Source organism: Sinocyclocheilus grahami, unplaced genomic scaffold (genome assembly GCF_001515645.1).
Source record: "Sinocyclocheilus grahami isolate Dianchi unplaced genomic scaffold, SAMN03320097.WGS_v1.1 scaffold1599.1, whole genome shotgun sequence".
Classification (NCBI taxonomy): domain Eukaryota; kingdom Metazoa; phylum Chordata; class Actinopteri; order Cypriniformes; family Cyprinidae; genus Sinocyclocheilus; species Sinocyclocheilus grahami.
The window spans coordinates 157,318-171,053 of NW_015506778.1; the positions used below are offsets into that span (position 1 = coordinate 157,318).

The window sequence follows — 13,736 nt, forward strand, 5'->3', positions numbered from 1 at the left end:
CTAGAGCAGGGTTCCTCAAATCTTGCCCTGGAGAGCCAATGTGCTGCAGAGCCAATGTGCTGCAGAGTTTAGCTCCAACTCTGATCAAACTTGCCTACCTGTGATTTTCTAATGATCCTGAAGATGTTGATTAGCATGCTCAGGTGGGTTTGATTAGGGTTAGTGTCACGGAATGCCAAGAGAAGACAAGGTAAGATCCAAGTGCAGTTTTATTAACGTATAACTAAACAGAACGTGGCAAAAGGTAATCCATAACATAGGGAACCGATAACACAAAGTAACTTTAGACAACAAGAACTCAGAAGACAATATAATCAAGACGCAATGACAGACAGAGTGAGCATGGTATATATAGCTGGGATAATGAGTAAATGATAAACAGGTGCTACTGATCAGAACAGAATTAACGAGCAGAGGACTATGGGAAATGGAGTTTAACACATACAACATAGAAACAGGAAGAGTACCCTCAAGTGGCCAGTCCAGGGCACCACAACCAGACACTGTGACATTAACCCCCTCTATGGAGCGCATACCAGAAGCTCCACCAGAAAACAGAAAAGTTCAGGAGGGAGGTGGAACTGAGGCGGACCAGGAGGAGGGATGGCGGGACAGGACCATGCCAAGGAAGGGGGTCAGGGAACAGAGGTAGACCAGGGTCTAAGTGTGAAACCTGCAGGGTAGAAAGCCAAGGTGGGGCCGGCAGGACGAACCAGCAGAGCCTCAACCATTCAGGAACCCCAGCAGATAGCCAGCTGGAGGAATGAGCCAGTGAGGCTCCTGCAAAACCAAAACCCTGGCGGGCAACCAGAGCGGAATCGGAATCCTCAGCAACTCAGGAGAAACTGAAAACAAGAGCAGAGAGAGGTTAGTAACAGCCTCAACGGCTGCAACAGGACCAGCCGATTGCTTCGCAACGGTCCCCGTTAGCTCTCGGACTGGAGCGGGCTCTGTGAGCTCCCAGACTGGAGCGGGTTCTGGAGTGGGCTCTGTGAGCTCCCGGACTGGAGCGGGCTCTGTGAACTCCCAGACTGGAGCGGGTTCCGGGAGAACTGGAGTGGACCTTGCTGCCCTCCTCCTTGACCCTCACTTGCGCGACTGAGACACTGATGATTCGCTATCCACTGGAGCGGGCTCGGGCATCTCCGGGGGCACTGCAAGGGACTCAGACCGACATGACATTACCAAGTTGCGATAACCGAGAGACTCAATGGGACCCCTAAAGTCAAGAATCTTAATCCCATCCATCTCCCGAGGAGGCTCGGGATTGTCTAAACAATCATTAAAAATCTTATTTAAGTCAGAGTCATGAAGCCCCATCCCTACTGCAATGTTCCAAAAGGTCTGAGTGAAACCTCCAATCTCCAGCCCCTGTTGGCGAAGATCTGCCAACATCCGGAGCCGAGCCCTGCGCTCCTTCGAAGCAGGAGGAATAATCCGAATGTCCATGGTCCACAAAAAAGGTAAAACGAAAAACAAACTGCTGGATCTGGTAGTGGCGTCTTGATTCTGTCACGGAATGCCAGGAGAAAACAAGGTAAGATCCAAGTGCAGTTTTATTAACGTATAACTAAACAGAACAGAACAAAAACGTGGCAAAAGGTAATTCAAAACATAGGGAACCGATAACACGAAGTAACTTTAGACAACAAGAACTCAGAAGACAATATAATCAAGACTGACAGACAGAGTGAGCATGGTATATATAGCTGGGATAATGAGTAAATGATAAACAGGTGCTACTGATCAGAACAGAATTAACGAGTAGGGGACTATGGGAAATGGAGTTTAACACATACAACATAGAAACAGGAAGAGCACACTCAAGTGGCCAGTCCAGGGCACCACAACCAGACACTGTGACAGTTAGAGCTAAACTCTGCAGGAAAGTGGATCTCGTGTGCCAGATTTGCAGATCCCTGCTCTATTTAGCTTATCCTTGACCAAGCCATAATATTAAACACTAAAATGTATCTCCCTATATGTGCAAAAACACACAAAATAGCACATTTTCATTACACATCAACATTACTGTATGACTATTAGGCTTTCCATTCAGTGTTTTCAAGATCACAGGAGATGAACTAAAGGTCAGATGAAGTCAGATTTATTTATTTAGTTTATTTCTTATTATCACTGTCTCTGTAACGGGGCTGACGAGACGTGAGACGTGTGGATCCATCTGCAGGCTTTATTAAAGAGACGTAGTACACAGGCAGGGTCAAAACAATGGCAAACAGGTATATGGCGGGCAAAACATCTCCTTTCTCCTGAAGAAGAGCTAACTCCGCTTGCCAGCACAGTTGACATATTGAATTTCTGACAAAAATAGAAAAGAAATCTGCTGTACAGACTTTGTACTGATTGCAATATTTGATTTGAAACACAAATTGAATTTTAGCATGATTTATATCCACAACTGTTACTCTTATCATTAATGTTTCTGAATGTATTCCATCAGTGAATCTATACCAGCATTTGAATAATTTGTTCTGTCATGTGATGTTCCTTGTGATTTTGAAATAAAAATAGCCTTCTCTGTTTAAAGGTGATATTTATTGGTTAGTGGTTCCATTTGGCCTGTATTTTAAGGTCTAAATCTTCACAATAAATATGGATGTGACGTATGTAACTTCTCAAGGTTATACTTTGTTTTCAAGATGGCCTTTTCTTTTCTTATCATTCTACTGTTATGGGAGAGGAATAAGAGAGAGAGAGAGAGAGAGAGAGAGAGAGAGAGAGAAAGAAAGAAAGAAAGAAAGAAAGAGAGAAAGAAATCTTCTGTCTGAAAGATTTAAGCATAAAATCTTTACCTAAGACTTCTTTTTCTTTGTAGATTTTGCTAAAGAACCTGCCAATAATATTTGTACATATGTATGCTCGCATGTATGTGTGTTGATCGTTTTGCAATGCAAAATATTGCATAATGCTCTCATCTTGGCGAAACTTCTGTTTTTATTGTTTGTCGTTTTATTTTACCGTAGTTGTCCATTACGCCACAAAATTTGATGAATGAAAATCTTGGTACGCAATGTACTGTGTAATTAAACAGAATTTACAGCATACATATTTGTAACTATATTAACTCCACAGTACCTATTCGTAGGTATAAGGGAACAATATACAACGTTTGGGGAATAAGGGGGCCATTACCTGCAAAATTATAAAGCATTTATACTCTAAGTATTTTATAACTAAAGTGCACCTATTCTGAAATTACGTGGTATGCATGACACACAAACCGCAATTTTCAGCCTCAGCATAATTTGCAGCTGAACTATTCTAAGATTGTGTGGTATGCATGACCTACTGTGTCAGGTCCTACTGTGTGTTCTAAACAATATTATGATTTAGAACAAGTTGCCTTATTGTAATAACACAAAATATATGATGCAGTATATTTTTACACTACGTACTGGGTACTTATTGCATTATTACAACATATATCTTACATGACATCGATACAAATAGTAAACTGTAGTATACTATAGTATAATTGAGTAATTATAGTAAAGTTAAAAACCACCATAGTCTTTATCAAATTTTACCACAGTTTACTTAATGTAACAGAATCTCGTAACAGAATACTCGGCCTCACAAGGATCCAGCAGTTTTTCTACAGGACACTGGCCAGGTATGGACTCCGCAAGACTGTTATTAGCTCTTGAGCAGGGCACACGATCGCTCGAGAGCTATATTCAAGAGTATTTAGAGATCGCTAATTCTTCTGATTTGCCTGACTGTATCTTGATAGATTTCTTTTATGAGGGCATTAATCAACCGCTCAAATCATGTTTAATCTGTGAGGGTCCCCGCTCATCTCTCGTTCAATTTATGGATCATGCTTTGTTGACTGTTGGTTCATCGTTCACTGTGGGTGTCGCGGAGGAACGCGACCCCACACTCACTTGTGTAATGGCGGCCGCACTAGAGCACGCTCACAAAATGGCGGCGACAGCAGAGCCTGATAGCAAAATGGCGGACACAACAGCGCCCCGTTATGTCACAGCTGCTAATCCCGAATCAAGTCAAGGTACAACTGATCTTCATGAGTCAAGTCAAGTCACAGCTGATCTCCCAGAGCCTCGTCACGTCTCAGCAGTTCGTCCAGAGTCCCGTCATGTCCTGTCTGTTGCACCCAGATTCTCAAGGTCAGTCCTTCGGTATCCCAGTCTGGTATCCAGTGTGAGGGATGCACCGCTAGTGTCTGCACGCGCAGCTGGTATCCCCAAACCCACTCACTCTAGCCCTGCTGTTCCTGAACTTATTCCCCTGTCTGAAGCGCTTCCCATGATGGGGATCACTTTTTTGGTGTGTTTGGGCTGCATACTAGGGCTGTGTATCACCAGCAAAGTCACGATATGTATCACGATACAGATGCCACGATACGATACGTATCTCGATACAGGACTGCACTGAATTTCACCTCAGGAGAATTTAGTAAAACAGCTGTTTATTAAGTAAATTATATAATTTACATTTGCCATTTCCAACAGTAGTCTTAATAGGTAAATTGCATGCAAATTTTAACGCTTTATAAGTTGCGAAATGAAAATGAAAATGTATAACACAAATTGATTTGATATGAGTAACATGTCCAAGCAGAAATGGTAGCATAATGATCATTGAAATGCTATTTGTCCTAAATGCATTTAGACTAACAGTTGCATTTTCATCATGATGCCGTGGGATATTTGTAGCAAAAGTCAATTTGAAAATGCATTCCGAGCTGACCACGCCCACCATCCGTCAATCATTGCTTCAAGGCGGGGATTGGTGGAAGCGTGGTACGTTTGGATCGTTTGAAACATGGCGGCTGGAGATCTGATAAGATCGTTGAATTCACTGCAGATGAAGTGGAGCATGAACAGAGAAATATATGAAGCGTATTGCATGCTAAAATCGAATTTGAACGACCGACCGACTGATCGAACGTCTTGAGCTTTGAGCGTCTTACACTGCGGGTGACCCACGTGACGTCAGCGTCTTGAAATTAGCTGGTGTTTAAACATTTAAGGATCTAAGCTGCTGTGTAAAGACTATAAATGGACACTACAAGCATTACAATAATGATATTTTATACCTAAAATAATACTCAACCATTTCCTGCATCCTGCTGTACTTCCCTGAATAAGTCTTTAAAGGTGTTGTAGGCTAATAAGTCGTTCTGAGTAATAAATTGAAAAAGCTCCCACCTGTATATGATTAAACAAAATAACATGTAGTTTACGTGAGGTTCTGTTATAAATGTGTCTATTAGAAACATTAATTTTAATTAATTATACAAAAAATTGTTTGAAAATTATTAATTAATTACGTTTTTGAACGGAAGTCCTGAATGAATCTTATTAAAGGTCCTTTAATGCATTTTTATGATTTTCAATGCCCCGCAAAAACCCTGCCTTTGTTGGAAATGTAAATAAATAATTTTAATTATGTTTGATTATGTTATAACACTTTTCAGTAACAATATTTCATATTACAGTAAAGTGTAGTAGCTTTTTTAAGTTTCTGAAATATCCTATAATTGTAACACTCAGAGGAAACTTGAACTCTATACTTTATGAAAGGAAAACAAATTTGGCGGAGTTAAAAACAAACATTGGCCCTCCAGGAGCGGGACTGAGAACCCTGACTAGATCTTCACATTAATTGAATGTGATTGATCAACACCATCTTTAAATTTGCAACATCTGTTGTAAATACATGTATAGGCCTATGTTTAAATATATACATTTACTACAATATGAAACTGTCTGCATGTCCGGTTTCAGTCAGCGAGCCTGCTTATGAGCTGTCTACCCGTTCAGTGGTCACCAGGGAGACTATTGATGGACTTCTTGTGTTCCTTGCCTCGGTCCTTGAGGCCGTATATGCTCTGTCTGTCTCTTGTATCTCAGTTTTCCCTAGTTCCCAGTCTCTGCCATGGATTCCTAATGAATAGCTTACATTTATAAAATGAGCCTACAATAGCAGAAATAAGCCTTTTTAATGAAAGTAAAGTCCATGCTTTACACAATTTCTGTGCACATGCACAAGAGCACATAAAGTTTGCTGTGTTCATCCTCCCGACACACTTGGCTTTGAAAAGAGGCAAAACCATATACATAAATGATAAACTGAAGCAGGATCTTTATGATAATCTGATCATTTGTTTATCCAATCAATTCTGAGAGTTTTTGATCTAAAATCAGTGAATATGTATAACAAGAAGAGTATATAAACTGTGTATCTGACCAATAAACTGTGAAGAAGAAGGAGATGTGAATCAAACCACTGTCTGTCTCGTTCTTACTGGAAGAATTTTCATGGGTTTTAAAAAATAATAATACAATGTCACAAATATATTTGTAAACATCATTTAATATTAAATGTGATCTATTCAGTGATCTACTGGAATTTCACAACCAAACATGTCTGTTGCAGCAACAATTGCACAGTTAGCTGAGTTTTCTGAGGAGCTTTTCAGCAAAATCTTTCAGTCTTTAAATCTTCTGAGGAACAGAGCTCAGTTTAACTGTTCAGAACAAACAAGGGACTCATGGACAACCATCACAAAACAAAAAACAGTCGTGGATCATCCAGGTGACCACACACAGTATTAAGAAGCAAGGGTTCCCAAACTTTTGAACGGGGTTATTTTATTCATTTCAGCTATTTTATTTTTTTGTGGACTAAATGTAAACATCTTTTATGTAAAATATCTTACTCAGGACAGTACTAAATATAAAATAACATGCATTTTGTACGATCGCTCTTATTTTGTTAACATTATTCACATTGTCACAGATTCTTCAAGGGGTTCCCAAACTTTTGCATGCCACTGTATTTGAAGACCAAAAAAAACTGGTTTGTAAATTGTGACTTTATATTTCTGCATATTTGACATAAAAACATGTTGAAGCATGATGTACGTGCAGATCATTCATACACTTTCATAAGTAAAGATTTTGCATTGAAATGATCAGTGAACGAATAAAAAACATCAACATATATCTGTGAATATGTCGTGTATATTAATTAACAGACATTTGTAGCATCATCAGTTAAAATTGACTATTACAACATTTAGAAAGCCTTCTGCAAAAACATGTTATGTAATGATTAGATGAATCAAGATTAGAAAATTACCATGTATTTATATTATGATTTCTGTAATAATCATTCATGTTCATTAAAGGTACCTTCTTGCTCTGTTGATCACTGTATTTAATATTATATTTAAAGGATTCAGTACAGTATGGAAATATTCCTGAAAGTTGCATGCAAACATCCATAATAGCATTGACATGAAGATAAATCTGGCTGTAATCTGTTTTTTACTCTAATATTGTATTCATCTCTATTTCCTCTGGGTGCTGCGAGTTCTTCCTCCCTGCAAAATAATTCAACACAAAAGCATTTACTGAGCTCTCATGAGTGCAGATCGTTCAAGATCAATGTGAATCATCTCAAACTCACCAGCTCTTCTTGCACAGATGATCTGAAGAAGAATCACAGTAGGAGCAGCAAACACGGCAAACTCAACAATAATCACAATCACTGCAGGACAGATGAGAGAAAGGAAGAACATAAACTGTAAATGACTGAAGTCAAGGCTATTCAACTATTATTTTTGTTTGTTTAGTTTATTTATATAGCACAATACAACAACAGTCGTTGACCATTGTGCTGTAAAAAAAAAATTGTAAAATCGAAATAATAAATCATAATAAACCTACACACAATGACATAGTACATGCAGAGGGAAAACAAGCTTAGGACAACTTAAATATTATAAGCCTTTTCTAAAAGTTGGGTTTTTAAGTTTTACTTTAAACAGAGATTCTGTAGTGATTATTCTAATAGATAAAGGTAGGCTGTTCCATTATTTGGGGCCAGCTATGGAAAAAGCCCGGACTCCCTTTCTTTTTAACTGTGACCTGGGAACCTTTACCACTTTCTGATTTGATGACCTTAAACAACTAGCAGTCACAAGTTTAGCCCATTTAAAACCTTAAAAACAAAGAGTAAAATCTTAAACTCTATTCTAAAACATATCGGCAGTCACAGCCAAGTAAAGCCTGAGTTATATTTTCCGCGTGAGCAATCCGGACGCGTACACAGTAGTGTTGGGTCGTTCTTGAACGATTCGTTCATTTTAATGTGACTCGGGAAGAACGAGTCGTCTCGGGGAGTGATTCGTTCAGTCGCGCATGCGCAACATCCTATAGGTTCTGTACTGGAATTAGTCAAGTAGTTCACCTGTTTCGAGTTATTCGTTCATCACGTGACAGCCCCTTAAGTTTAACCAATGCAGTCTGAGCCAGAAAGAGACTTAATAATAATAACCAACTCTTTATTACCTTTGTTACAACATTCATTGTTATGGAAAATAAGCATCATGACAAAAATTCACACATTTATAAACTATAAGAAGTAAAAAGCTACAATTTGAGACCAGAAACGCATCACATAACTGTAAGAGTAAATAATAATTATAATAATGATGATGATAATAATAATAACTATGCACCTGTTTGTAAGGAAGCTTGTAAATTAAACTAATTTTTCTATCCAATGCTGTCACGTCACGTGACAGAACGAACGAATCGAAAGGCTCGAGAGATGAACTAATTAATTCTCTTTCCGGCTCAGACTGCATTGGTTAAAGCGTATGGGGCAGTCACGTGATGAACGATCGACTCAAACTCGAAGACTTGTCAGATAAGAGCTGAGGTGAGCTAGCATAGACTGAAGACCCAGGTCAACAATGAATTCATCTTTTCTGTTTCTTATAGCAGTTTTGTATTGTTTGTAGCGTGATCAATGTTTGCGTAAGTAGCAGATGTGTTAGGGAGGTAACAAGTAACATTTTAATTATATTTTGCTAAAATGAACGAAATGTCTCGAAAAAAGATTCGTTAATTTTGCTGAACGAGACTCGAAGGTCCGAGTCGGTAAAACTTCCCATCACTAGTACACGGACAGCACGGACGCGGACTACTTGTATTTATACTACCGAACGCATACATACATGTCTGTTCCATACATGCGCAGTAGATCTGCTTGAACAGTGAACAAACAATTGCCCAGCGTTATTGCCCATCTGGCTGTCTTTATATTGTTTTATCGATGGATTGTACAGGTTCGAGTAGCAACGGGCTTCTTCACACAGCCTGCGCATGCGCAGTAGCCTAGAGAGACAGCTCTTCACCTGTGGTTAGAGGCATAGGTCATTGTTAGTTTGCTGTGTCGACGTCATTGATTGCGTGTGTGTGTGTGTGTGTGTGTGTGTGGGTATGTATGTATATATATATATACACACATACACAAACATAGTATATACACTGTTTGCAAAAGTATTTTGAATTTTTTAAAGTGTTCTGTGGGGCAGGGGGGGCATATTGGCAAATAAACTAAATATTTAACAGAAGTTATGTCAGATTAAACCAATGGTTTAAACTGCAATGGTGGCTGGATGCTGCACAGGTGTCAGGAGGTATGGGCGAAGAGGATATCCACTGTCTCCCAGCAGCCAGCTATCACCAAAGCCACCCTCTTCAGCCACCTGGCAAACTGCAGAATTGGCCCACACAAAAGAGTCATGTGTGCTTCCAGGCCATTTTGCCACAATGTCAGTGAACATCCCCTGGTGATCACCCACTATTTGAACATTAATGGCTGGATAGCCCTTCCTGCAAATGTACAAGGGCTCATTTACCACAGGGCTTGACACTGGGATAAGGGTGCCATCGATGATGCCAATCACTCTGTGGATGTTGTCAATACAGTAGAACTGTTGATTGGCCAGCTGGATTTCTTCAGGAGTTTGGGGGGGAAATCAGGATGTTCTTCATAAGCTGTAAAAGCAAAGGTGTTACTGCTGTCACAGTTTTGCTGACTGAAGATTTGCTGAGCCCCAGGCCATCACCCACCACCTCTATAAAACTTCCAACAGCATAATAATGCAGTGTAGCTAACAACTGCAACGCTGGACTTTCTTGTTGCCCTCTGAAGATGTGGTTTCACAACCTGTAGTAGTTCAAGGATCTTGGCCCTTGGAAGCCGGAATTTTCTTAAGATGGCATCATCAGATAGTGAGTCAAGGGGGGTAAAATGTGTCCCTAAGCAGGCATGTACTGTATATACACTGCCTGACTTCTGCGTCACCTTCTGTGTCAGAGGACTCAGACGGAGGTGAATCAGGGGAAGAGAGCAATAGACAAGGACCCTTTGGTGATGTTAGAGGCCCAGGCTGAAGAAGGTCTGATGTTGAAGGGCCAGACTGGAGGGGGCCTGATGTTAGAGGCCCAGGGTGGAGGGGGCCTGATGTTGAAGGGCCAGCTGGAGAGGGCCTGATGTTGGAACTGAACTTTGAAGGCAAAAGCCTGGTTGATGCACATGCATCTATAACTCCAAGGATCCCTTCCAATGCTTCAGGGCCCAGGATGGCTAAAACTTTCTCTTCCTCTGTAGTGAGAGGAGGAACTGAATTGATACCCCCACCAGTCTTGTTTGCTTCCCTCTTACATGCCGCATGCGGCCCTCCGTTTTGTCACACTTGCAAAGTCTCTTCCACTTATTCCTGACTTCTTCTGGGCTTCGTTCGTACCCATAGCCAGCAGCATTTATTTTGTGTGATTTCTGCCCAGATATTTTTTTTATCAGCATTTGTAATGCTGTTTTTCAGCGTTGAAAAAAGATGGATTTTATTATTTTCCACCTCCTCCAAAAGAACTGCAATTTCATGCTTTGAAAATTGGGGTTTTCGTGTCATTTTCATTAACACATGGCTGAATGGCAAAGGGACTTAAATAGGAAAAGTTATTGAGCAAAATAAGCAACAGGTGTCCACAAGAGTACATTACAGTTTTTTTAAAAACCCATCTTTTTTCAATTGTGCTTATGTAGCCTATCAATATTAAATAAGAAATGGTATTTATATGAAATTGTGAAATTATAGACATTGGGATCAGAAAAGAGCACATTTTTAACTCCGTATTCTTAATGTCTGTTAAATTGGAATAACTAATTTTGTTCTAAATACATTTTAGTTGTCCAAAAGCAGTGCTGAAGTTCAACTAAAGTTGTATTACATATAGTTGTTAAGTGGAACTGTTCCAAGTATACTTAAGTACACTTTAAATATCCACTCTTTGCATTTAAGTTTTGAAATGCAGAATTCACTCAGCATAAACTTCAAATGTATTTTGGTGACAGCAATTACAATTCAGTTACACTGTAAGAGTGTTGAACATACATTAACATTATACTAACAACGTCAAGCTATCCTTTACTTTTAGTGACTTGAAAACACATTGCGATATCATTCCAAGTAAACTTGAAGTGTGCTAATGGCATCATTATGCCATTATAACTACGCCAACACACAGACATGCACCATTCAAATCTGGGCTTACTTTGTTTTCTTTACATACTGTTACAAGTACTTGTCATGATCTGGTTCATGTTCCCCTGTCTTGTTTCTAGAGTGCCATTTGTAGTCAACTTGTAGTCCTATTGTTTTATTGGTCGTCTTGATTCCTTTCCTAGGTGTGTCTTGTTACCTTGCTATCCTGTTTGCGTCTCTGTGTATAAATAGCCCAGTGTTTCAGTTAGTGTTTGTCAGTTGTTGTATGTCTGTGATGGTTGCTCCCTGCCTTTGTCTGAGTTCCTTGTTTATGGATTACTTGTTGATTCCTGAATTCTTATTAAACTCCTGCACATAGATCCTCATCTCTGTTTGCCTCATCTCGTCTCTGCAACGTTACAGAACAACTGACCAAGACTAACTGAAACACTGGGCTATTTATACACAGAGATGCATTAGATTAGATAGTAATACATGCGGTTCACATGGCTCTTCAGAGCAGCAGCAGTACATATGTCTTGGCGATAGATCTGCTTTGTGGGGGATGTCTTGTCTTTCCTTGTCTGTTCATCTTCACGTGCGTGGATACATGCATGTCCACTGATACAGCAGTTTATCCTTATATGGAAGGTCATGTACATTACCATGCCAATCCCTCCGAGAGTTGTCATGACAGAAATATAATTCATCCTTCCCCAGTTGCATTTGTAAAAGGTATAGTATTTTACAAATGAATTTGTAGTGCACTGTTTGTGCTTGATGAAACATGATATAATATGAATAACTACATTTACATTGTATTTTCAATTAGTACATAGACATGTTAGTCTATTTTTAGTATACTTATCATGAAATAAATATATTTTAAATACGATTTAGTATATTTATTTTTCAATAGGGTGCAAGTAAGGCTCAGGCAGCTCTTATGGCACCATTAAACAGTTATAGGGTCCTTTTGTGGCCAAGACAGAAGGAAGAATGATACTGCAACCCATAAACCTACAGTTTGTCCTGAATTAATGACATTATCATTCCTCGTGCCATGTCTCTGTATCAGAGAGTCTTCTGAAATTGAGTTAGGAAAGTTTCTCACCTGAACTCTTGACAGTATAAGTGACTGAGGTCTTGACTTGATCTCTCTGAGTAACTTCACATCTCCACTCTCTGTTGTGATCTTCATTCAGGAGTGTTATAGTCAGAGTGATGATACAGTGTCCTGGTGAGGATAATGCCTGACATCTGGAGTCTGATCTCGTCAGTTTAACACCAGCCTGATTCACCCAGAACAGCTCAATTCCCTCAGAACGGATCCAATCATCACAAGAGACTCCAGCAAATGAATACAGCAGACAGAAGAGAGTCACAGAGCGGCCTGCACTGATCTCAGTCTGTGAGGATGAGACTGAAACACACAAATAACACAAATCATAGACTCTTCAATCATCATGTGAGTTTAAATGAAGAATTTGTCATTTTTAAATTGACCACATAATTGTAAAATTACCATGAAGAACATGCAGATAAACACGAGGAGCAGTTCTCAGTTGTTGGTCTTTATTCACACCAGTCCGTTGTTGGCAGATGTAAAATCCATAATCTTCTTTTGAGATGTTGTTGATGTTCAGAGAGCAGTCAGACCCCAGACTCAGTCTCTCATGACTCTCTGTGTCTTTCTTCTTTATCCCGTCATCAATCAGTTCAACAGTCGTTGAATCTTTATTATAATTCCATGTAGTTGATTTGCAGTCATGAAGAGCATTATTACAGGACAGACGGACATTTTCACCAGAACTGATGAACACATGAGCATCATCCTCTCCACTGAAACCTGAAACACAAGAACATCTGAGTGATAATTATGTTATATTTTAATAAATTAAGCTTCATAAACAAACTCCTGTGACAGCAGGTCATTCTCAGTGTCAGATATCAGTGCATATTCAGGAATAAAACAGTATTTACAAATGTGACTCTGAGATCAGAACAACGTCAGGAAGAATCAACCATGTTCAAACTAACTAATTCCCAGACTCCATGCCAGACCAGCTCTAGTAAAACACTTGAATATATATTAATATAATAATGTGTTTACCTGTGAGAAGTGCAGAGAGAATAACCAGTCCCAGCAGAAACAAATGACACGTATCAGCCATTTTCTCTTTCTCTCAGTCTTTCCAGATCCTCAGCAGCTTCTGCAGTTGAGAAGTTGAGACCGACACAAAATTCAACCAGCTAAAGGAAAGAAGCGGAAAGACTAAAAGAGTTAAATTCCATCAGTCTAATCTAGGTTCAGAAATGATCACAGTAACACATTTCCAAACCTCAACAGTGAGATCACAGCTCTGAAAATACTACAGGAAACATGTAATGTCACACTAGATTC

At 39.5% G+C, this 13,736-nt stretch overlaps 1 protein-coding gene across 1 annotated transcript; it reads right to left on the reverse strand.

Annotated features, from left to right (window-relative positions):
- Positions 1-7,319: 7,319 nt before the first annotated feature.
- On the reverse strand, positions 7,320-13,506 carry LOC107571481 (uncharacterized). The gene is made up of 5 exons (XM_016257803.1): positions 13,446-13,506; positions 12,858-13,181; positions 12,447-12,755; positions 7,462-7,542; positions 7,320-7,375 (listed from the first exon to the last, which is right to left on the reverse strand). Exons 1-5 carry the CDS (start codon positions 13,504-13,506, stop codon positions 7,320-7,322), a joined length of 831 nt encoding a protein of 276 aa, XP_016113289.1.
- Between the last annotated feature and the right edge of the window lie 230 nt (positions 13,507-13,736).

What these genes read in the sequence shown, in the direction of transcription:
- LOC107571481 (XM_016257803.1), bottom strand. Translation starts at nt 13,506, where the DNA reads ATGGCTGATACGTGTCATTTGTTTCTGCTGGGACTGGTTATTCTCTCT. An exon ending in TTATCTGCATGTTCTTCATG is followed by an intron (nt 12,756 to 12,857) that starts GTAATTTTACAA and finishes TGTGTGTTTCAG; the next exon opens with TCTCATCCTCACAGACTGAG. An exon ending in CATCTGTGCAAGAAGAGCTG is followed by an intron (nt 7,376 to 7,461) that starts GTGAGTTTGAGA and finishes ATTATTTTGCAG; the next exon opens with GGAGGAAGAACTCGCAGCAC.